Here is a 26,732-nt window from a genome sequence, read left to right as displayed (position 1 = left end):
CAATGTAACGTAGAAGTGAGTCCAGTTAGCCAGTCAGAAAAGAGGGGCCTAGTGTTTTTCTTCCACAAAAACAGGATAACTTTCTCAGCTACAATCATACCATACTGAACAGGTAAACTTTCTTTTGGACTGAGAGATTCCAGTGAGTCTGACCAACCAAGAATTGCTATCATTGGGTCAGGAAGTAAAACACAGTTATAGATCTTGGCAAAAAACTGGAATATTTCTTGCCAAAAACTCTGAATTTGTGCACAGAACCAAAAAAGATGTGGCAGGCTGCCCTCGGCAGCTTTACACTTATCACATACAGGGGAGACAGAATGATAGAATTTGCTAAGCTTTATTTTAGAATAGTGCAGTCTATGTAATACCTTGTACTGAATAAGTTGGTGTCTTGAATTTATGGAACATGAATAAACAGATAGAAGGCATTTGTCCCAGTCAGTCTCGGAAACCTGAATCCCTAGATCTTCTTCCCAAGCAGATTTCAAGTGAAGGGAGGAAAAGTCTGTATTATCTTTAAAAGCGTTTACAAATAAGGATGTTAGGCCCCTAGCATTAGGAGAATTAGAAAATAAATCAAATATTTTGCATTCTAAAGGCAAAACTTCAAAGTGTGTTCCTGACTTGAAGATATCTGAAGAAATTAGAAGGGTGAAGGTCGAATCTCTCGCTGAGTTGAGCAAAGGAGGCAAAAACATTATTAATATATAAATCTTTCATACTGAGAATTCCTTTACCTTGCCATTCCCTAAAAACTTTATCTGTAAGTGAGGATTAGAATGCATTATTATAACAGATAGGAGTAATTAGGGAAGTACTTGGTAACTAAATTACCTTTCTGATCTGGTACCATATTTTGATAGAGTTGTTAAGGATTAAATAATTTTTGGGAACCTCTTTGCTAGGCAAAAGTGCTGAAAAAAGCAGAGCAGAAAGAGATGAGTGAATGGCACTTTGTTCTATCACTAGCCAAGAGGGGGTATCTGCTTGAACAGTGCCCAGAAAAGAATCCCACCAATACATTAATGTTCTGCAGTTCGCTGCCCAGTAATAATGACGAAAGTTGGGCAGACCCAAAACCCCCATGTGTTTGGGTTTATACACATGAATTTTGGATATACGAGCGATTTTAAAACCCCAGATGAAAGGCATAATAATGGAATCAAGAGTTCTGAAAAATGATTTGGGAAGAAAAAAAGGCAGATTTTATAAAATTCTCGGAAGGATCACCATTTTAATTGCATTAATGCGGCTGATCATTGATATAGGGAGTGATCTCCATCTTTCTATGTCCTGCTTTAGGTTGTCTAGTAAAAACAAATTTGACTAAATCTTTTGGATTCTTGGGGACCACCACACCGAGGTATTTTATCTTGTCTAAAGCCATTTTAAATGGCAGGCTCTGCATGAAAACTGGATCTATATTGTCATTGACGGGCATAAATTCACTTTTTTGCCAATTAACAGAATAACCAGAAAAGCTGCTAAATGAGTTTAATAAATCCAACAGAGGAGGAACAGAGTGCTCGGGATCTGAAAGGTACAAAAGAACATCATCAGCATAAAGAGATATGATATGATCTACCTGACCTAAGCTTAAGGGCGGAATCTGCGGATGATGTCTAATGGCTATTGCCAAAGGTTTTATAGCAATGGCAAACAACAGGGGTGAAATTGGACACCCCTGTCGTGTGCCCCTATGCAACTCAAATCGCTGTGATCTATCGAGATGAGTTAGCACTGATGCACAGGGATGGTGATACAACATGCTGACCCAGAAAGAAAACCTATCTCCTAAATTTAATTCTTTAATAGTGGTTAAGATGTAATTCCATTCAACTTGATCAAAAGCTTTTTCTGCATCTAATGCAATGATTGCCAGTTTAGAGTGAGATTTTAGCTTGGAATAGATAATATTAAGAAAACGTCTAACATTAAAAAAAGAAAATCTTTTAGGGACAACGCCAACTTGGTCGGGGTGAATAATAGTTGAAATACATTTGTTTAATCTAGTTGCCAAAATTTTAGTGAACACTTTTAAATCCGTATTGAGAAGAGCAGTTGGACGAAAAGAAGACACGTCAGTCTCGTCCTTGCCATTCTTAAGAAGTAAAGAAATATTGGCGGAGTAGAGAGAGGAAGGAAATTTCTGCTTACTAAAGGAATGATTGAACATCCATAATATAAGGGCTGCAATTTTATCTGCATATTTCTTATAAAATTAGAAACAAAATCCATTGAGTACTCCTTATCAGCAGGATGATGTAGCCTCCAGATATCAACAATATCCAGTGACTCGGTAAAATGTTTAATGACCAACATAGAATTGAGAGAAGGATCTGAACAAACAGGAAATTTGTCCAAAGCAGGGTCCAATAGACAGTTAAAATCACCACCAACTATAAAGTGAGTATCAGTTAGAGAAGGTAGAAGATTAAATACTTTACGAAAAAAACCAGGGTTGTCATAATTAGGGGCATAGAGATTTAAAAAAGTAAAGTTTTGAGAGGCAATTAAGCCAGTGACAAGAACATAGCGACCGTTAGGGTCTGTTAACGTAGATATATGTTTAAACAAAACTGAATTACACAATAATATTGCAACCCCTCTGGCTCTACACGAAAAAGTGGATTGAAATACCTGGGAAATCCAATTACACTTTAAACGTTTCTGTTCACCATGTTTAATGTGCATCTCTTGTAGGAAAATTATATCAGCCAAAATGGAGCGTAAATACGAAAATACTTTAGCTCGCTTCACCTGACCATTCAAGCCATGCACATTCCAGCTAGCTAAGGTAATATCGCCACCTTGTGGTGAAATCATGTTACGTGCCATTTTACAGGATGCACTAATTCAACAGCAAAAACAGAATCGCATAGATAGAATGAAGGGTAAACAAAGATAAACAACATTAAACACAAATTACATCCCCCCACCCCATCCCAACCACTTCCCCAAACCAAGCGGTTAAAGAAACCCATATTTACTGTGGAGCCGAAAGGCAACATAAAGAGTAGCAGTATTGCAAAAAGAATAAAACAGAATGAAAAAGACATATGAGAATGCCTGGGGCTGAACTGCACCTCAAATCCCTTTAAACATTTACATCAACAACAACAAAAAGACACAAATTGATCGTCGGAAAAATAAACACTGAAAATGCACTGTCACACATTGTGCTCTTATCAAAATAAAGAAGAAAGATTGACAAGCATGCAGATCAAACCGATCTGCTCCAATTATTTAAATATAGGCTACTCACGTAGTCCAGCAGATGGAAAAGGACCAAAAACTTAAAAGCCATAAAGCCTTGCCCAGTCTTCTGACTGCTAAAACAACATAGTTATAGAGACTGCGCCGAGCTGTCCTCAACAGTGATAGAGTCAACAAAGACTTGGGCCTTCTCAGCAGAGTCAAACACATGTTTGGATGAGTTGTAAGTCACAATAAGGCGAGCAGGTAAGAGAAACCCATGTCAAACATTCGCCTCCTTGAGTCTTTTCCTCACAGTGTTGAAAGCCTGACGCTGCCTCAGCACCTCAGATGTGAAGTCCGGAAAGATGAGTATGCGCGCTTCGTTGTACATCAAAGGCGAAGACAGCCATGCAAGATGCAGAATCTTCTCTTTATCCGGATAGTGATGCAATCTGGCCACCATAGTCCCAGGACGGGATTGTGCGCTCCTAATCGGGCCCCTACAATTATAACAATTACGCATTGAAGAGACTGGGAGTTTTCTGAATATTCTGCGGTTCAAAGAGCACTTTGAAATGCAGCATGTCTTTGTACTGCTTTTTCCTTTCTTTCTTTCTTTTTTTCTTTTTTTTGCTTTTTCTTTTTCTTTTTGCAATAAATTATTGTAATTACATTTAACTGCCTGTTGCATTTTTATATTGTAAAGAAATGATTAGGGTAGGGGTGGGATAAACTGCTTAAAAATATCTATATAATGGCATACTGTAACTAAAATTATTGTTACTGAACATTTATCTGCCTATTATGTTTTTGATATTGTTGAGAAATGGGTAGGTTTAGGGTTGGGGGATTTAAAATATCTATAAAATAGTAAAAATGTAACTATACAAATACACTCACTGAGCACTTTATTAGGAACACTATGGTCCTAATAAAGTGCCTGATGTGGTTTTCTGCTGCTGTAGCCCATCCACCTCAAGGTTCGATGTGTTGTGCATTCTGAGATGCTATTCTGCTCACTACAATTGTACAGAGTGGTTATCTGAGTTACCATAGATTTTATCAGTTCAAACCAGTCAGGCCATTCTCTGGTCACCTCTCTCATCAACAAGGCGTTTCCATCCACAGAACTGCCGCTCACTGGATGTTTTTTGTTTTTGGCACCATTCTAAATAAACTCTAGAGACTGTTGTGTCTGAAAATCCCAGGAGATCAGCAGTTAGAGAAATACTCAAACCAGCCCATCTGGTATCAACAATCATGCCACAGTTGAAATCACTGAGATAAAAATTTTCCCCATTCTGATGGTTGATGTGAACATTAACTGAAGCTCCTGACCCTTATCTGCATGCTTTTATGCATTGGACTGGTGCCACACGATTGGCTGATTAGATAATCGCATGAATAAGTAGGTGTACAGGTGTTCCTAATAAAGTGCTCAATGAGTGTATATTATAATATAAAGCATTTGTAAATATTTGTACATTTCTAAGGCTGTACATTTGTAAAAACATCTACATTTTAAATGCTGTCAGTACGTCCATATTGTATGTTTCAGTGTAAATTTTATGTATGAGTACATACTAATGAGATCAGGAAATAAAGAAATAGAAGTTTATCTGGCACTAGAAATGTAAAGTTTACTCCAGGAGTCATCCAAACTTGGATGAAAAAATGAAAGAAAGGAATAAAAATAAGAATGCATTTACAAAATAAATATGTATAGTCATTCAAAATCGAATTGGTCAAGAACTAAAGTGGTTGAAAATTAACCTCAACATTGCCAGCAGCCTGGAAAAGTATGTTTGCTTTGGCATAGACTCTTCACTAAATAGAAGTGTTTTCCATGCCGTGGAAACCTGTGGCAATTTCTTAATCAGATTTGTTCCTGGCAAGAGTTGTAAAAAATAATAATAATAATAATAATAATAATAAAAAAAAAAAATTATTAACAATTTTTATTGATTCCATTCACAAATTAAATAAACATAACAGAAAATATGGAATCAAATTATATAAATTAAACCCCTCCCACTGAACAACCCCCACCCAACACAAACACGCACCCCAGTGGTCATAATTATTTAGAACATAAAAAACAAAAACAAAAAACATAAAAAAAATATACTTTCAAAAAACAATAAGAATGCACACAAATATCCAAATATCCAAATAAAAAGGCCAAATATCTACCCCACTTCCAATTAAACAAATCCAAGTTTCCCAGCCTTGTATATGTCACCTCCTCAAATGCCGCTACCCCGCCCATCTCTGTGCACTACTCCTGAAATGAGGGTGCTCCAGCCAACTTCCATCCCCCAGAATGATCCGTCTGCCGATCATAACTCCGGCTAGGACTCCAACTTTTTATATATCTATCCCCTAAATTAATGACCGCTCCATTGCCTAAAATACAGAGTCTGGGGCAAAATTAAAATTGAGTGTCCAATACGTCACACATAAAACTCTGAAACCTCAACCAAAATTCTTGGATCTTAACACACCACCAAAAAACTTGGGTTGTGTCCCCATCTTCTGATTGGGATTGCCAGCAGGTTGGTGTGTCTTTAGGACCAAGCCTATACCATCTAGAGGGGGTCCAATAGAATCGATGTAAAATCTTAAATTGAATAAGACGCACCCTTGCCAATACCAAGTTTAAATCTTTCCCCCATAATCTCTTGAGAGAAGTTGAAGCTCCGTCCCCAAGACTCTGAATTAGCAGGGAGTAATACACTGATGCCTCATGACCTTTTCCAAAAGCAGTAATCACCACTCCCAGAGTATCTGCCGCTTTAGGGGGGTGTATGCTACTCCCAAAAATAGTACAGAGCAGTTGGCACAGCTGTAAATACCTAAAGAACTGAGATATGGAAATCCCAAAATGTTGAACCATATTTTCAAAAGATCTCAACACTCCACTCTCATATAGGTCACTGAGCGTATTAACTTCCCTCACAATCCATTCTGACCAGCAGAAAGGGGATTTATTAATACATAATTTTGGGTTCAGCCACATGCTTGAGGCAACATTTAAATAAATGTCCGAATTAAACACTCTGGACACTTTTGTCCATACCGAGTGCAAATGCGAGATAATGGGGTGTAACTTAACTTATCCAGTTAGTTTAATAGAAAAGCTTTGCAATGGCAAAATAGGGGCAAGAACTTCCTGTTCAATACAAAACCAGGGAGGGACTCTCTCAGGTGGAAGCGACCAATGAGCCAAATATCTGAGACTGAATGCATAGTAATAAAACAAAATCTTTGGTAGGCCTAGCCCAACTTTGTCAATCGGCCTATGTAACTTATTGAAATGTAATCTGGGATGTATACCATTCCAAATGAAGGACTTCACTATGCTATCAAATTGCTTGAAATAAGAGAGGGGGACATCTATATGGAGAGATTGTAGCAGGTAGTTGAATTTTGGAATACAATTAATTTTCATTATATTAACCTTCCCAGTCATAGATAAATGTAATGAAGCCCATCTACCCACACCTTTTTATTAAAGGGTCAAAATTAACTCTAACTAAATCATACAAATTTGGGAATAAAATACCCAAATACTTAATGCCCTGTTTGGGCCACTGGAAGGAGCCTGGCAGAAAAGCCGTTACCGGGCAGTACGCTGTCAGAGACAAATCTTTGGATTTAGACCAGTTCACTCTGTATCCTGAGAACTTAGAAAAGGAGTTAATAATTATGTGGAGGCAAGGCATAGATCTAGTAGGGTCGATGACAAATAATAAAATATCATCTGCGTAAAGCAAAAGCTTATGCGCCAGGCCACTTGCCACCACCCCTGGAAAATCATCCTCCTTTCTTATCGCGGCAGCTAATATTTCCAGGGCAAGACAGAACAATAAGGGGGAAAGAGGGCAACACTGCCGGTTGCCCCTATCCAGAGTAAAATAATCTGAAATTAATCCATTAGTTTGAACTGCCGTTACCGGGTGTATATAAAGTAACTTAATCCACCCAATAAAAGTATTCCTGAACCCATACATTTCCAAAATCTTAAAAAGATAATCCCGTTCTACCATATCAAATGCCTTTTCAGCATCAAGTGAGATGGCAGCGACCGGAGTTTGATCATTCGCCACTGACCACATGATATTGATGAAACGCCTAATGTTATCAGAAGAGTTACTGCCCCGTATAACCCCACCTGATCTATATGTATAAGAGATATCATAAATGTTCTTAATTGGTTAGCCAAAATTTTTTACAATATTTTAACATCTAGCTGGATCAGGGAAATTGGACGGTAACTCTTACACTCGCTTGGATCTTTGTCCTTTTTAAGAATCAGACTGATCCGGGCTTGCATCATGGTTGGCGGAAGCTTCCCATTCTTTAATGATTCTGTATAAACTTCTAGCAAAAGTGGAGTCAGTTCTGTAGCATAAGATCTAAAAAACTCAGCGGGAAAGCTATCTGGCCCCGGAGCCTTGCCTGTAGGCAAGGCCTTAATTACCTCGCCAAGCTCCTCCAAGTTTATCTCGGAATCAAGAGATTTGTTTTGCTTAGTCGTCAGTTTAGGAAGTTCTAATGGTTCCACAAAGTTTCTAATATCCTCTTCAGCAGACGAAGATGTGGAACTATAGAGATCAAGATAGAATTCTTTAAAAGCATTATTAATATCAATGGCTGAGGTAAATATTTCACCACCAGCAGATTTCACTGAGGGAATGGTAGAAAAAGACTCTCTCTGTTTTATATATCTAGCAAGAAGTTTCCCCGCTTTGTCCCCCGACTCAAAGTATGACTGTCTTGCCTTGAATAGCCAAAACTCCACTTTCCGTGACAAAATAGAATTATATCTATATTTCAATCGGGTCAATTCCCTGAGGCCATTAGATGACATTTGGCACTTCAGCTGTGCCTCTGCACTTTTAAAATTCCCTTCCAATTCCACGAGTTCTTGTCCTTTGGATTTTTTGGTGAATGAGGCATAATGTATGATCCGACCCCTAAGAACCACCTTAAGTGCCTCCCAAGCCACACCCACAGAGGATACTGAGGACCAGTTGGTCTCCATATATACATTGATTTCAGTCTTTAGCATTTGTTGGAATACAGGATTTTGCAAAAGGGATACATTAAAACACCAACTATATTATTTATTTTTTCTCCGTATGTGGCAACACCTCTAAACACACTAGGGCATGATCTGAGTCTAAAATGTTTCCAATTGAGCAATCAACAACAGATTAAATGAGGGCTTAGATATAAACAAATATATATATTCTAGAGTAAATCTTATGGACAGATGAAAATTGTATAGTCCCTACCAGATGGATTCAAAAGTCTCCAAATATCTGTAAGACCAGGATTTTTACACATCCAGTGTTGCTCTAGGGGGCTTGCACATTTTTGCTTCACTATGATCAAGGACTGAGTCCATCAAAAGATTAAAGTCTCCTCCCAATATTATATCATGAGGGGTGCCAGTGGCTTGCAACATCCCTTCAAGATCTATAAAAAAGCCCGGATCATCCACATTAGGTGCACAAATATTAGCCAAAATAAGACTTTGCCCCTGAATTTCAGCTAAAACAATAATGACTCTTCCTAATTTATCTTTACTCTGTTTGAGACATTTGAATTGTAGATTTTTACTTATCAGCATAATGACTCTTGCTCCTGCTCTTACTCATGCCAGCACTATAAAAAAATGCCCACCCCATATCTTTCCAAATTTTTCCGCTTCCTGCAGACAAAGGTGCATTTCTTGAAGAAACACTATATCATATTTCTTATGCTTAAGAAGAGAAATAACCTTCCTTCTTTTTATGGGGTGCCCCAACCCATTCACATTCCACATGGAGAGAGACAATCCACTCATATTAACATCTGACATTTTGACATATAAGAAAAAATAGATTATATCAAAAACAAGATTATAAAGACCACATTTCAACATTGGTGCGACCATTAAAACCCGAACTCAAGTCTGGTGTTTCTATACAAATTTTGTGAGACAGAATTAGACAGCAAAAGATAATCTATAAAATAAACTCCAGCCAATAGGTGGAACAAACTCAAAGAGCATGTAGATTCATCCACAAAACTGTCCCGAAGGTGTGCCACTCCGCAAAATAAACTCCAGCTGCTAGCCGGAACCCTGTGAGCACGCTTGATTTCCAGTTTATGGCCTGTTATGTCTAGCAGATTCAGAAGGAGCCCACCCAGGAATTTCACCATCCCGACCCTCTTCGGCCTCAGGAATTCCGACAATAAGGACGTTATTCCGCAAGCTACGGTTCTCCATGTCCTCCAACTTCTCCCAGACACACTCCAAATCCACCTTGGTTGCTAGCGGATTAGCAGATAATTCTCTCTCCGATGACTCCAGATAATCAATCTGTTTCTAGATATCCCCCACTCTTGTAACCATCTCAGAGAACTTTGCCTCCATGGCAGTGATCGATCGACGTATCACAGCAAGATTCTCCAAGTCAGACATGCCCAGCATCTCTCGCCGCATTTCCTGTATCTCTCCGACCAAATCGACTCCCTGGCTCGAGGCCCGCTCGGGAGTATCAGCTTGAGCACATAAGTGACTTTTAATGTCTCCAGAGGATTTTGAATTCTTTGATGTATTGTCCTCCTAGAACAGTTATGGAACGAAGTGTATCGAATCTCACTGGTTTATATCATTAAAAGTGTTAAAACTAGCAAAGTGCGCAGAGCTTGCCGTTCACACGTCCGATCCTCGCATGGCGTTGACGGACTGATCTCCAAAAATTACATTTGTTGAGCCAAGCTACAACTTGAACTCTATTATTTTTTTGTTGCCTCATGCAACTAAATTTGCAAAGCTATGAAAAATTTATAAGAATAAAAATAAAAAAAATTACAAATAAAAATTCTCCACAGAAAACCTTTAAACCTCTTTCATGTCATTTCAAAGACAAAAGAATGTATAACTGTATTTTTATGAACATTTCATGAGCAGTGGGCTGAAAGTTATAATTACGTAAATTAAACTGCAGGTGTGGGTTGAGGCAGGTTGTTTCTTGGTTGATTTGAACAAAATGGTAAATAAAACATTAACTGCTTAGAATTACCTGGTTGGCTGATGAATATTTTGAAACCTATTAATTTGAAAACAGAATCACTTGTGAAATAAATACAGATATTCTGAAAAGCAGTATTTTGAAAGCCACACTGCTGGAGATGTATTCTAAAGGGGATCATTTTTTACATTCATGCATGATAGCAGTTGATACTCTTGATTTCCAAAGAGATGATTATTCTTACAGAAAGTGCTACTTTTATAAACAGTTACAACTTTTTGATATACTTTTGAAACCAAGCACTTTCAATCAGGAAAGGATGTGGTCTAAGTAGGTTAGAACAGTTGTGCAGTTGCCTAGCAACAAGCAGAGGTGGGTTTCCCAAAAGATTTGCTGCACAATGAACATTGTTGAGACCACTGTATAGAGCCTTGCTAGTTTACGAGTGTTTCCCAAATTTCCCCACCTTCATATTGTTTATACAACATTTTCTTATTAATTATTCTCGACTAAGCTGAAAATGTTTCGGTCACAATTTATATTAGGTGGCCTTAACTACTATGTATTAACATTTAATACATACAAGACTATGTATTTACTGTGTAACTACATGTTGTTCTGCAAAATCCCCACATTTGCTGCTACTGAGGTTGAGGAACAGGTAGGTTTAGGAGTAAGGTTAGGGTTAGGATAAGGGGTTAGAATTAGGTTTTGGGGTAAGGGTTGGGTTAGGGGTAAAGTTTACAGTATAACTACAAATGTAATTAAATACAAGTACTTTAAAAGTAATTAAAATGCAACAACATGTCTGTACATAATAAGTACATTGTATCAAATGGTTAAGTACATAGTAGTTAAGGCCACCAAATAAAATATGCAATAAAATAACTTATTCATGCCTTATTCTTATTCCACACAAGAACTACATTGCATTGTGTATTCATTGCATAATAATATTATGGCACTTTCCTGCATTATTCTTAAAGGGTCAGTTCAACCAAAAATGAAAATCTTCTCATGATTTACTTACCTTTAAGCTATCCCAGATGTATACGACTTTCCTTCTTCAGCTGAACCGAAGTGAAGATTTTATATGCACATTTCAGCTCTTTTTGTCCACAATGCAAGTGAATGGGTGCCATTAGACTGCTGGCTATTTGATGGTCCAGAAGGCATATTTAGGCACCATAAAAGTAATCCACACAACTCCAGTTGATCATTTAATGTCTTCTGAAGAAAATCGATAGGTTTGTGTAAAAAAGAAATCGATAATAAAAAAAATTTTAACTTTAAAAATTGCTTCCTGCCAGCAGTCGACGCATCTGTGACATAAGCGTAATGGCATGTTTACACGAGAAGTCGGAAGTGCGTGCTTTGTATACAACAGAGGAACGAACGTCACGCGAGTGTTTCAAACAGCAATACAGCGTTGGGCAGAAGCAACGATTTAAAGTTAAAACTTTTTCATTATTGATTTGTTTCTTAAACCAGCCTATCGGTTTGCTTCAGAAAACATTAATTGATCGACTGGAGTCATGTGGATTACTTTTATGTAGCCTAAATATGACTTCTGGGCCATCAAATAGCCAACAGTCCAATGGCACCCATTCACTTGCATTATTTGGACAAAAAGAGCAGAAATGTGCTTATAAAAATCTTCTCTTCGGTTCTGCTAAAGAAGGAAATTCATATACATCTGAGATGGCTTAAAGGTGAGCCAATCATGAGAGAATTTTCATTTTTGGGTGAACTATTCCTTTAAAGCTGTTTTTTCCTGAATACTCCACCTATTTACCATTGGTCAAACAAGCAGATAGTCACACTCCAAACTCACAAACTTTGTTAAGTCAATGTTGCATTTTTTCAGATGCTTAAACAATCAGAGCAATGTTCTGATATCGACCAAAGAGCCAGCATTTACATATTGAGGAAATCAACCTACAAATGGCTTACTAAAACTTGACACTGCATATTAAGCTGTGAAAGTAGAAAATATTTTAACATTACACAGGTTTACATCACAGTCATCAAAATTTACTCAATATAAATTTTGCTAAGTTTTAAATTTTGGTTAGTAATTTGAAGGTCATCTTTCTGTATAAACACTGTACACGGGTTTGGTACATATTTGCAAACACATGTAGGTTAGAAATAAATCTTTTATTTATATGTGGGTTGTGTCACTGTATAATGGGCATCCATTTAAAAGTCTTAAATGATCACCTTTGCTTAGTAATTACTTCACTGTCAATCAAACAGGATATATTTGGACATGAAACCTGATGTCTATTTCTAGTCCAGCGGTAACCATTAGACATTGTTATTAGTCATATTTCTGGCTATTTGTTAGATTGAAGCCTTTAAGCTTCATTTTCTATGTGTCTAATTGTATCGTGTCATGCTCAGACATTATTCAAGCTTGTATTTCCTGTTAATTATAATTTACAATGTATTCATCAATTTAAAAGGTGATATGTGTAATTTTTTGATGTTAAAATGCAGTGACAACTACAGTGTAAGTAAGCCATTATTAAAGGAATAGTTCACCCAAAAATTACAATTCTCTCATCGTTTACTCACCCTCATGCTATCCAAGATATGTATGATGTTCTTTCTTAAACAGAACACAAACGAATATTTTTAGAATAATATTTCAGCTATGTAGAGCCATACAATGCAAGTGAATAGTGGCCAAAAATGTTAAGCTCCAAAAAGTACGTAAAGCCAGCACAGAACTAATCCATACAACTCCAGTGGTTAAATGGTTGTCTTCTATAGCGGTATTATTGCTTTGGGTGAGAAACAGATCAATATTTAAATCATTTTTTTTACTATAAATCTTTACTTTCACTTTCACATTATTTTCAAGATTTATAGTGAAAAAGGAGTTATATTTTGGTCTGTTTAGACCCAAAACCGATTTGATCGCTTCAGAAGACATACTGAATATTATACCACTGGAGTCTTACAGATTACTTTTATGCGGCCTTTATATGCTTTTTGGAGCATCGGTGGTCTATCCATCATTCAATTGCATTGAATGGACCTACAGAGCTGAAATATTCTTCTAAAAATCTTTGTTTGTTTTCAGTAGGAGAAATAAATGTATACACATCTGGTGAGTAAATGATGAGAGAATTTTCATTTTTGGGTGAACTATCCCTTTAAGTTGATTCCATCAAAATGTGTAAATACTGTATAAACACTTTTTAATTATTGCTATGTTTAAACATCCCGATCAGCAACATTAGCTCAACCAGTGGTGTGAGTTTGGAAAGCACTCCAAAAAAATTATGTTTAAGACTGAAGAATTTCAATTTCATATTAAAAATTCAATCAAATTGAATTGAGTAATCTTTAAAAAAAATTAAATTAAAAAACTTAGATATATTTAAGAAAAAGCAAAAATATTTTTTTGAGTGACTGTCTGTTTGTCAACCAATGAAAGACAATTTTGAGCTTTATTAGCTTTTTCCATCTACATATTGTATGCAAATTTTGTGATATCACATGCAAATAAAATCACCTACATACGCAAAACAAAACAAAAAATGTATATGGTCACTTGAGGCGCATACATTTTTTATTCGATAATGTGACATGTGCATAAACTACAGTACATAGAAACATGTTTACCGAATATATTCCTATAGAATTTATATAGGAACAGATGCTCATCAAAAAAAAAAAAAAAAAAAAAAAGGGACTTTGCCTCAACAAACCATTTGAACAAATAAATTGCTCTAAGAATATAATCAATATCATCATATAGCATTTCAAATGTTGCTCTGGTTATTCTGAAATGCAGAAGCCAAAACGTTTCATCAAAATGATTGGCTACTATTACCTCACAGAACTGTGTGACACGCTTTCACTTTTTCACTTTTGTTCTCATCAACACATGGGATGGAAACGCTGCTTTATTTACAAATTGTTTTTGCCTTATTCAGATTTTTTCGCATAAATTAAATTCACAATTTGGATGGAAATATTGCTACTGTTAATTAAAATCTGTCATACAAAGACTGCAAATGACTTCTGTTACAAGCCATAGGCCTTTCTCAAAATAAATGTAACAGAATAAGACATGTTTAAAAATCTAACTAATTAAAGCAACATGTTGACTTTGGCAGCCTTACTTACAGTAGCATTTGTCTTCAGAGTTCACCATACTTCAAACTGTATACTGTCAAATTATACCTGAAGTGTCCAAGACCTGCACATACTGTTGAAAATCACGTTTAAAGGGATAGTTCACCCAAAAATTCTCTCATCATTTACTCACCCTCATGCCAGCCCAGATGTGTATGACTTTCTTTCTTCTGCTGAACACAAACAAAGATTTTAGAAGAATATTTCAGCTCTGTAGGTCCATACAGTCCTAGTGAATGGTGGCCAGACCTTTGTAGCTCCAAAAAGCACATAAAGGCAGCATAAAAGTAATCCATATGACTCCAATGGTGACATCTATATCTTCAGAAGTGATAAGATTGGTGTGGGTGAGAAACAAATCAATATTTAAGTCCTTTACTATAAATCTCTTCTTTCACTATCACTTTTACATCTGAAAATCACATGTGGTGCCTGTTTAGTTTCACTTTCACATCTGAAAGTGAAAGTGAGGATTTACTGTAGAATAAAACAGGACTTAAATATTGTTCTCTCACCCACACCTATCATACAGCTTCTGAAGATACTGATTTAAACAAAGGAGTCATATTGTTTGCTTTTATGTTTCCTTTAAGTGATTTTTGGAGCTACAAAGTTCTGGCCATCATTCACTTTCATTGTATGGACCTGCAGAGCTGAGATATTCATACTAAAAATATTTGTTATAGAGTTCTGCAGAAGAAAGAAAGTCATACACATTTGGGATGGCATGAGGGTGAGTAAATGATGAGAGAATGTTCATTTTTGGGTGAATTATCCCTTTAATTTACTGTTCTTTGGTAGATAGGGAATTCTTGCACCACCTTGTTTTCTTTAAAATGTCTTTCTTTTTTGGTCAGGTCTCAAAATATGCTGCTTGCTGCTGAATTGTTTTCGTTTGAAATGAGCAAATTAGACACCACACCATATTTCCATTTGAAATTTTACTTCCTTTATAATGTAGAGTAAAAAGTTGCTTTCACTGTCTGTTGCAGTAGTCTTATTTGGACAGCAGTTCCATCATATCTTGTATTTTGCTCATATTTCCTCTCTAATTTTCTTTACTCAGGGGAGCAATAGATTTAATTTGCTGTGTTTGTTTGGACTCTGTGTCCAAATAGCCATTTATCAAACCTACAGCACAGTTAGCTAGGCACAGTAGCGAATACTCTTGTTCACACTCCGTATTGAAAATATTATATGGATTTATAGTAATATCTAGTTGCCACAGTGGCTCATATTTCATAATTAGGAATATGACATTATGGCATGACAAGTGGAAAATTGCAAATGACTTAATGATGATGTATAGTGCATATATTGTGAAACGAGATGGCTCAACCATCCATATGCATTGCGGCATTTGAGGTCTTTTAACAATCCCGTACTGATGCTACGGAAATAGGCCTGTTTCTTTGTTTTAAAATCAATCAAGTTTTGTCAAATAGGGCTGCATTCCGCTGAAAGCATTTAAGGAGCAGAAAGTGAATTATTGTGGGTAACAATCAATACAATAATCTCTTTCCTTTCAGAGTCACTTGGGTATGATGATTTTAATATCTGTCTCTTTTAACATTGTTAAGGAGTAATTATTTCTTGCTCTGTTTCAGTATTGGGAGTATTAAGCATTTTGCACTGTCTTACAGATTTATGACTTGAGTGTGTGGTTAACACTATTTGGATGTCTATGTGTGATTGTCTTCCTCAGAAATCCGGGAGGCGTTCAAGGTGTTTGATCGAGACGGGAATGGATTCATCTCAAAGCAGGAACTTGGTATGGCCATGCGCTCATTAGGGTACATGCCCAATGAGGTCGAGCTAGAGGTCATCATTGAAAGACTCGACATGGATGGTGAGCAGATGCACATACTTGACTTGAACTTGGCTAAGGGCCCATTCACATTGAACGTTTTTAGTTGTTTTTCTATGTAAACATGCGCTAGACAGACATCTTTGACCATTGAGCTGCATCTCACACAGGAGCACAATGTTTTTTAGATGCTGTGTCTAGTTAAATGAACTTCAGCTTTTAAAAACGTGTCTTTACAGACCTGCATTCTGTTCCAATCATTGCACTGCATCTAGCATTTTAATGCAAGAAGGCGTTTGGTCTGAACAGAACTTAAGAATTTATCTAATTAATCTAGACGTGCAGGGATACTTGTTTCATATTCCATAACCAATTACAACAACTGGATCTTCTTATTGTGCTAGAGTGCATCTAATACTTCAAAGTCTCTTCATGCAGGAGATGGCCAGGTGGATTTCGAGGAATTTGTTACCCTCCTGGGGCCCAAACTCACAGCTGCCGGAATGCCTGACAAGTTCAACGGAACCGATTTTGACTCTGTTTTCTGGAAGGTGATTATTTGCCACTTCTCATGTTATTCCAAGTGACAAGAGGCACAAAGTCTGCTTATTCTGTCTGTCCTTGTCACACACAGAGGCTAAATCAGGATTAGATATTGTCAATGCTCTATCAATGCACAACCAATGCACCTTAAAAAAATCACACAATATGGCATTAATTAGATAGGCTCATAAATAGTTATATACTGTATATATATATATATATATATATATATATATATATATATATATATATATATATATATATATATATATATATATACAGTACTGTGCTAAAGTTTTAGGCACTTAAGAAAAATTTTGCATAGTGAGGATGTCTTCAAAAATAATGGCATAAATAGTTTTCATTTATCACTTAATGTCATACAAAGACCAGTAAACATAAAAAAAGTTAAATCAATATTTGGTGTGACCACCTTTGCCTTTAAAACAGCACCAATTCTCCTAGGTACACCTAGACACAGTTTTTCTTTGTTGTTGGCAGATAGGATGTTCCAAGCTTCTTGGAGAATTCTCCACAGTTCTTCTATCTATTTAGGCTGTCTCAATTGCTTCTGTCTCTTTATGTAATCTCAGACTGACATGATGTTCAGTGGGGGGTTTATGGGGGCCATGACATCTGTTGCAGGGCTCCCTGTTCTTCTATTCTAATCTTTTCTATTTGCAAAAGTAATGTTTGGGACTCTAACATTTATATTTCCCATTGACACACTAAAGCTGAAGATATAAATAACCATCTTAAGACAAATGCTTTTGTGAAACATCTTATGTGCCTAAGACTTTTGCACAGTACTGTATATATATATATATATATATATATATATATATATATATATATATATATATATATATATATATATAAACAACAAACAACACAAATAAATTAAGCCACAACACAACGAAATTAAGATACAACATAACAACATTAAGCCACAACACAAAGAAATTAGCCACAACATAAATTAATTAAGCCACCAGACAAATATATTTTAAGTCACCACACAAATAAATTAAGCCACAACACAAATAAATTAAGCTACAAAACAAAGATTAAGAATGGACTCTTTCTTAAATTGGGTGTTTTGTTTTAACAGAGTAAACCAAATTTTGTTATGTTGCCTGGAAGCAACACCATAGAGAGTTAATTACAATACTCAGCTTCACATTGCACACATGTCTTTGCCAAAATGTATTTAGTAAAATTAAAATCATAACTTTATCAAAACATAAAAATATTTTACTGGGAATGTCTTAACGTGTCCTATCCTTCTCATGTAAGCATGTAATACTGCAAATAAAGTTTTAAATATCTACAATTATTCACTAGGTATGTGGCCTTCTAGTGGCCTGGAGCATTTCCGTTGTGTTGTGGCTTAATTTCTTTGTGTCGTGGATGAATTTATTTGTGTTGTGGCTTCATTTTGTTGTGTTGTGGATGAATTTCTTTGTATTGTGGCTTAATTTAGTTGTTTTGTGGATTAATTTGTTTGTGTTGTGGCTTAATTTCATTTAGTTGAGGATGGATTTATTTGTTTTGCTGCTGAATTTATTTGTGTTGTGGCTTAATTTATTTGTGTTGTGGCTGAATTTATTTGTGATGTGGATGAATTTATTTGTGTTGTGGCTTAATTTATTTGTGTTGTGGATGAATTTATTTGTGTTGTTGCTGAATTTATTTGTGTTGTGGATGAATTTATTTGTATTGTAGATGAATTTATTTGTGTAGTTGCTAAATTTATTTGTGTAGTTGCTGAATTTATTTGTGTAGTTGCTGAATTTATTTGTGTTGTGGCTGAATTTATTTGTGTTGTGGCTGAATTTATTTGTGTTGCTGAATTTATTTGTGTAGTTGCTGAATTTATTTGTGTTGTGGCTTAATTTTGTTGTGTTGTGGATTAATTTATTTGTGTTTTTGCTGAATTTATTTGTGTTGTGGCTTAATTTTGTTGTGTTGTGGATGAATTTATTTGTGTTTTTGCTGAATTTATTTGTGTTGTGGCTTAATTTTGTTGTGTTGTGGATGAATTTATTTGTGTTTTTGCTGAATTTATTTGTGTTGTGGCTTAATTATGATGTGTTGTTGCTGAATTTATTTGTGTTGTTGCTGAATTTATTTGTGTTGTGGATGAATTTATTTGTGTTGTGTCTTTATTTGTGTTTTGGCTGAATTTATTTGTGTTGTGGCTTAATTTATTTGTGTTGTGGCTGAATTTATTTGTGTTGTGGATGAATTTATTTGTGTTGTGGATTAATTTATTTGTGCTGTGGATGAATTTCTTTGTGTTGTGTCTTGATTTTATTGTGTTGTGGATTAGTTTCATTGTGTTGTAGCTTGATATCTTTGTGTTGTGAACTTTTGTTTGCTTTGTAAATTTGACATCAGATGTTTCACAAAAAAACATTAAGATGGTCTTAAGATGATTATTTTATATCTTCTGCTTTAGTGTGTCAACAAATATCAATTTTTGATTTCTAAACATTCCTTTTGCAAAAATAATAGAATAGAAGTAGAACAAGGAGTCCTGCAACAGATGGTATGACCCCCACAGAGCCCGGATCTCAACATCATTGAGGCAGTCTGGAATTACATGAAGAGAAAGAAGAAACTGAGACAGCCTAAATACATAGAACTGTGGCAAGTTCTCCAATATGCTTGGAACAAACTATCTGTCTTGAAAAACTGTGTGCAAGTGTACCTAGGAGAATTGGTGCTGTTTTAAAGGCATACTATTTATATTTATGCATTTGGCAGATGCTATTATCCAAAGCAACTTACAGTGCACTTATTACAGGGACAATCCCCCCGGAGCAACCTGGAGTTAAGTGCCTTGCTCAAGGACACAATGGTGGTGGCTGTGGGGATTGAACCAGCAACCTTCTGATTACCAGTTATGTGCTTTAGCCCACTGGGCCATATATATATATATATTATATTAATGGCATTATTTTTGAAAACATCCTCACTATACAACATTTTTCACAACTGCCTAAAACTTTTGCAAATTACTGTATATTTCTTTAATGTCACACATCTTGCACTGGTTGAAATAGTCGCTATTGAAGGGCTTGGCATTGTGCACATTCTTGTGGTGTCATCAGCCAGTCAGCATTGTCATGTCTAGGAATGTCCTGATACAATTTTTTTGAGAACAAGTATAATTAACGATTCGGTACGCTCCAATACTGATACCTGTTTTTTTTGTTTTATTTTTCAGAATATACATTTTTGTTTATTTCTATTTTATCATCAAAATAGTGTTTGAATAAATTAATTTATTAAACGTTGAATCAAATGAAAATAGAATAAGTAATTTTTCAACATAATATTGTATTATTTGTATTAAATGAAGCGCTTTTATACAGAACCTCACAGCACAATCTGAAATTCAACATTGGAGTTATTTTTTTCAAATAAAGGGCTGCAGAGCATCACAGATGTGTGGTATTACTTAAACATTATAAAATGACTATTGATTTATTATTATTATTATTATTATTATTATTATTATTATCATTATAAGTAGCAGTAGTCGTAGTATTACAGTGAATATTACATAACTATACAGTAGTGATATATTTATGTCATACTTTTTTCCATTTAAATTAAGCTTTTATTTTGGTGGAAGCTTTTATTTTGCCTTTCTTTTTCTGTGTGTTTTTGATGGTAGCTTCTCACTTCTGAAAAAGAAGGTCACTTTGCTACTGCAAAAGGCTGTTATTTAATTAAATAAATGTGTAGTCTGTATGTGCCTCACGCTACAAAGTGAATTAGTGTCTTCTCATTGTCATCTACTACAAACAAAGCACACAATGCTTATGATGTTGTTTTCCATGTATGAGCCAAGGAGCTCTAAAAGGTATGAGCAGCCGGTGTCAGCACAGCACTGGTGCCACACATTCACAAGTGCTCACATTTGAAGTGTGTAATACATGCAAACTCTATATTTATCTAATTTAATCGTAGCCTTTATGGATTAATAACCACACTATGACATAATGTGATTTTAAATTGTGCTTTGAATGTTTATGTAATGACACTCGCACGTCAGATGGTATTGGTTTTTGGTATCAGAATATTTTTTACAAGCATGTGTACAAGTAGTACTCATGCTTGCATGAGTATGGACCCGATACCAGTATCGATATCAGGACATCCCTAGTCATGATGTCATTTTAGTTCGATTACAGAGGAATTATTCTCAAAAAAAAAAAACATTAGTGTTTGCTCAAGTGCCCATGAGTAAAGATTGTACACTTCTAAGGGGTCTTTGGCCAGCTGAGCAACTGCTATTGAAATGATTGGGAATGCTATGCTGCATTTTATTTAAAGTTGGAATATCTTTGACTATGATGGCATTCTATTGCCCGATGCTCTAAAAATGATGTAAAAGCAAACAAAACAGCAACGCTTCTGTTAACTCAGCGGGTATTTAATTGATAAAAGAAGTTATAATTTACTGTATTTTACATACCTGTCTATGCAAACGTTCGCTGAACAAGTTTTATTTTCATGTAATGTAGGATTTTTGGCTCATTTATGGATATTATTTAATAAAAGTGAATGTTTATCATTAATTGCATCCCTGCATCTCAGCAAAATCGGAGTTATAGATTTCCACACCAGTTTCCAAGTTGGAAGTCTGCGTTCCATTGAGCTTTTCCTAGTAGAAAGGAAGTTGGAAAATCTGACTTCCAAGTTGAATGGAAAGCAGCATAACTGATATTACAGACTTACAGAAGTATTACAGACTTCTTTGTTTTGAGCATTCGGGATTGCTGACATTGTGTTGGCTGACATGTTTTTGGAGGGCAGTGTTTTGGAGAAGGGGCATGTGGCTGAAGTTAGAAAAATGGCAATAGTTAGCAAAACTATGTGCTTACAGCACCTTTAAAGGTCTCCTGTCTCTTCTAAAAATCTACATTTCAGAATAATTTTCAACATAGATTTATTGCTATGTCAGATGATATCTTTAAGCAAGAGTCATTCATAATTGCATGACCGAGTCTCTTCCTCTGCTTGACTCTGAGTGAGTAGAGCTGGATATAATTTGTAAGGGCCATATGGTGATTCTCCCAAAGCTTCTGCTTCTCTAATCACAGCTCACTGCTGGTGCAGTTTTGAGCTGTGCACTTGACCCCAAATAGCTACAGGGACCTCTTTCATAAACATATCATTTCTTACTACGAGTTCAGAGTTATGAATTTGTATGCATTCGTTTGTATATTTAAAGTAAACATGAAATCAAAATGGACCCTTTTTATGTTCCTGGTCTTTTTGTGTACAATTCATCTGTGCATGGTATTTCAAATAGGCAAAACAAATTATTTCATGTAATCTTTCATCGAAATGTAATAACTTTTCTTTACAGCTGACATCACCAAAGCCTCTTATTTTTTTTAACCCCTTCCATCGAACTACCTGTCATACAGAGATCACTTTGCATGATCAAACCAATTTGCATTGTCTAAAATCATCAAGACCCACTCTACATGTTTTCTCATTGAATATCATGTTTTATTTAGAAATATATCACATTACCGATATAAAATTAGATGCAAATGCAAATTCATGTTGACTTAAAAGATTTAAAGAAAGTTTGTCCATGTTGTGGCCACAAGTAGGCCTATAACATGACATAAGAAGAGGTTTGTCAGTTTTTTTTTCTCTGTTTTTTGTTTTGTTTAGTGTGATATGCAGAAACTGACTGTGGAAGAACTAAAGAGATTGTTGTATGACACTTTCTGTGACCATCTGTCTATGAAGGACATTGAGAATATTATCATGACTGAGGAAAACCATATTGAAAATCCCGAGGACTGCCAGGTTGACATTGACAGTAAGAACATTTTCACTTTTTTAATACACAGGTCTGGCTGAGATAAAAGTTAAAGGTGCACTCAGTATTTTTTTCTCATTAAAAAAAGTCTTAGACTTAAATAAATAAATTGTAATTTTATAACACATGTATAAAATCATGGCCACTCACTTTAGATAAAGACTCCAGTCATATCAGTAACCCTATAAAAGCAGTTTTATTCTAAATGGAGAGGGTCCGCACATGGGGGCTGCCATGTTAGGATCGAATGACCAGCAGAATACTACTCACTTAATCTCAGTAACCACCCTGTTATTAGACACTTTCACTGATGGATTAAATTTATTATGGCTGTGATATAGTGAATTTATACAAAGGCATTGGTAACTGAAAATTATTGCAGTTAAATTATGCTGCATTCACGCCCCTTAGTGTCAGTGCAAAGCTCAAAGTATACTTCGATTTTGACGCAAACACTCAGCGTCTGCGTACAGTCAAACATGAGTCTGTCAAGGTACTTGCGCATGCGCTCTACGACTACTATGAGATGCCGGACAATTTCTCTTCAGGAGTTTAGACCCATAAAGATGTCTTTATATTGTTTCAGACACGAGTTTTACATATGCATCTATCTCCTGACCTCCTCACATTCGCGCTCTTGATGTGCATATCTATGGTTGTTGTTTTTACATTCATCTTCTGTTATTTAAAGCGATATGTCTTCTAGCATTTCTTCGTGACAGCAGCGGCTCAAATGTGAGTATTGCCAACTTGTGGATCCACTAATTTGTGTAGATAATTATAGGAGCATGCGCAGTCTGTGCGTTCAAAGACGCGCTGTTAGAAAAATCAGGCTGCGGGGCCTGGGTAGCTCAGCGAGTATTGACGCTGACTACCACCCCTGGAGTCGCGAGTTCAAATCCAGGGTGTGCTGAGTGACTCCAGCCAGGTCTCCTAAGCAACCAAATTGGGCCGGTTGCTAAGGAGGGTAGAGTCACATGGGGTAACCTCCTCATGGTCACTATAATGTGTGGTTCTTGCTCTCGGTGGGGCACGTGGTGAATTGTGCGTGGATGCGGCGGAGAATAGCGTGGGTCTCCACACGCGCTACGTCTCCGCGGTAACGCGCTCAACAAGCCACGTGATAAGATGCATAGACTGATGGTCTCAGACGGGGAGGCAACTGAAATCTGTCCTCTGCCACCCAGATTGAGGTGAGTCACTATGCCAGAATTCGCGTTCGCGTCTGACCTATGTATACTTTGGGCTTAATTTCAAGAAGACATAAACAAAAAATTACTGAGTGCATCTTTAAACTATTGAATTCATTATCATGATCAATTACGTTAAGTGTATTGGACATTATTGATATTATCTGATTACATTAACACAAAAACAAAAATATAACAATAAAAAAATACATTTTAAACAATATATACTTCTGTGGTCCAGAGTGGACAGTAAGCCAAGCTATCTACTTAGGCAGCATCTTAACTGAAATGAAAACTTAAAGTGATAGTTCACCCAAAAATGAAAATTCCCTTATAATTCATTTTAAATGAGATAAGGCTTCTTATCAAAACTTTTCATTAGTGAATAAAAATAAGTAAACCAAAATTTGAAACTGACATTTCGCTTGACTTATACAGCTGCATAATTTTGCTGCCTACTCTTTGGAACAGCTTTTCATTTCTGTAAACACATCTATAACATTACTATAGCGTGCCAAAAAATGTTGCCTGTGTTGCTCAGTTAACTTGGAACAGGGCCGGGGTTCCTCTCAACATCTTATGTTTATGTATACTTTACACTACTGAATTTCAAACACATTAAAAAAAAAAAAAAAAAAAAAAAAAAAAACAAGATGTTCTGCATTCTTCATTTCACTACCATTTAATCACTTGAAAACTGTGTATCCTCATTATTTCTTGTGATCTACTTTGTTTCTCTCCGTTTCTTTAGCTGAGAGTCCGACCCAACAGGTGAAGCAAACATGCGTACGGAAGAGTCTGATCTGCGCCTTTGCAATTGCTTTTATCATCAGTGTCATGCTCATCGCGGCCAATCAGGTGCTTCGCAGTGGCATGAAGTAACCGAGAGGACCAATCACAGCCTAGATTTTATTAAAAATATACCAATGACAGAAATGGCAAAAAAAAAAAATAAAAAAAAAAAAAAGAATTTGGAGACGAGCTACTGCTTCCACTGTGCAAAACTTTTCATAGACAGTTGCTTTGAATTGTAACGCATAGATATGCACCAATGTCTGACCCCTCTTACCTGCAGAGAAACTAAACAAAACCCTAAAACTCTTCTAAAGAGTAAAAGAAAAGGAGAGGAGTTTCAAAACTCATTGGAACATTTAACCAGGACAAATGTTTTGGACTTAGGATGTTATGGCGAATTTAGGCGTATGGGCATGTTCAACCAAGGATCCTACTCTTTGACGCATGATGATGCATGGATTTACAATAGTCAGCTGTTCATCCATTCATCTACAGTATATATTAGATCGCACAACAAATTTTACCATCAAAGACCCGCCTGACATATATTTGAAGCGCTAAAATACAACATCCAATATAATGATCCCTTTGCATGAGAATAAGGGCTGTTTAGGGCATGCTTATGTCATGCAGTGTTTGTCTTGTGTTGTCGAGTAATTTTCGTGGGTTCTTAAGTATTGAACATGCCTGAAAAGATTGTAATTGTACTGTGGCCAAAGGCTGTGTGAAACAACCCAAAAGTGATGTTTTACCAATAGTGAACTATTATTAAGGGGTTTACATGGATCAATGGTAATGTAATAATGTACATTTCTTTTTCACCTGAAATACACTATGCATTTTCAGGCTTACTTTCAAATGATCAACACTGCTCGTTGGTGCAAATGTAACTGTTTTGCTTACTTTCGCAAACATTTGTAAAGTAAAGTAAAGTATACTTTATTGTCCCCGAAGGGAAATTTGTTGTGAACTTCATGTTGCTGCATAGAGAAAATAAGAAAAAAACGCATCACAAAAGCATCAAACATTACCACACAGACACACAAATAGTACATATAATATAATAACACTAATAACATATCATCAAGCTAAACTGCTATTAAACATTCGCACCAATACAGGTACAAAGGAATTCCTGTATCTATTTAATTAAAAAAATTGAACTCTATATCTTCTCCCGGAGGGAAGCAATTCATACTGTGAATATATAAAATGAGTTTGATCGCTTAAGATCTTCTGCACCTGATTAAGAATGCATTGCTCATATAAACCCTGAAGACTAAGATGTTCTTCCTGCCCAACAATTTTCATTGCTGTCATTACCAGGTGCACCAATTTAGACCAGGTGCACTTAGGTTCCCAAACCATACTGTAATACCATACCTGACAATACTTTCTAAAACTGCTTTATAAAACAACAACATAATATCCTTGTTAACTCCATAAAGACGTAGTCTGCGTAAAAAGTACATCTCTGGTGCAGATGGGTGCAAACCCATTCAATGTGTGTTTTCCAAGTAAATGAACTATCTATATAAATGCATAAGTCTGCGTTTGAATAATGTGTTGGTCATGTATAACCACTTGACGATGGTCACCTATTTGCACTGTAGTTATCACATAGAAATGATAATTAGGAGCTTTTGAATTTAAATGGCATGACTGGCGTAAAATGATACCAAATGATTATATAAAACAAATGATAAAAGGAATATTTGATTTATGTGTACCACTTAATAAAAAGGTTGTATATGTTAGCATTAGTTAATGCAATAGTTAACATGAACCAATAATAAACAATAATTTAACAGCATTTATTAATCTTGGTTAATGTAAATTTGTACATGTACTAATACATTTTTAACATTAAAAGATATAGATGTTAACCTTAGTTAATGCATGAACATTGAACAGTGGTATATTTTAAAATTAACATTAACCAAGAGTAATAAATGCTGTAACAAACTGTTAATTTCAAATTGTTCAATTGTTATTTCATGATACCTTACGTATTAAAGGGACAGTTCACCCAAAAAAGAAAATTCTCTCATCATTTACTCACCCTCATGCCATCCCAGATGTGTATGACTTTCTTTCTTCTGCTGAACACAAATTAAAATTTTTAGAAAAATATTGCAGCTCTGAATGGGTACCAAAAATCT

At 35.8% G+C, this 26,732-nt stretch overlaps 1 protein-coding gene across 1 annotated transcript in view; it reads left to right on the top strand.

Annotated features, from left to right (window-relative positions):
* The window catches only part of LOC127430639 (calcium-binding protein 7-like), a 62,907-nt gene extending 37,481 nt beyond the window's left edge, over positions 1-25,426 (top strand). The window contains exons 2-5 of the mRNA XM_051680541.1: positions 16,087-16,230; positions 16,627-16,739; positions 22,435-22,585; positions 24,527-25,426. Coding sequence (XP_051536501.1) covers positions 16,087-16,230; positions 16,627-16,739; positions 22,435-22,585; positions 24,527-24,657 — 539 coding nt within the window. The 3' untranslated portion in view covers positions 24,658-25,426. The remainder of the gene's footprint in view (positions 1-16,086; positions 16,231-16,626; positions 16,740-22,434; positions 22,586-24,526) is intronic.
* Positions 25,427-26,732: the final 1,306 nt, after the last annotated feature.

The sequence above is a fragment of the Myxocyprinus asiaticus genome, chromosome 3, assembly GCF_019703515.2.
Source record: "Myxocyprinus asiaticus isolate MX2 ecotype Aquarium Trade chromosome 3, UBuf_Myxa_2, whole genome shotgun sequence".
NCBI lineage: Eukaryota > Metazoa > Chordata > Actinopteri > Cypriniformes > Catostomidae > Myxocyprinus > Myxocyprinus asiaticus.
Note: the sequence above shows the minus strand (reverse complement) of the source record. Positions and strands in the feature narration are given on the sequence as shown.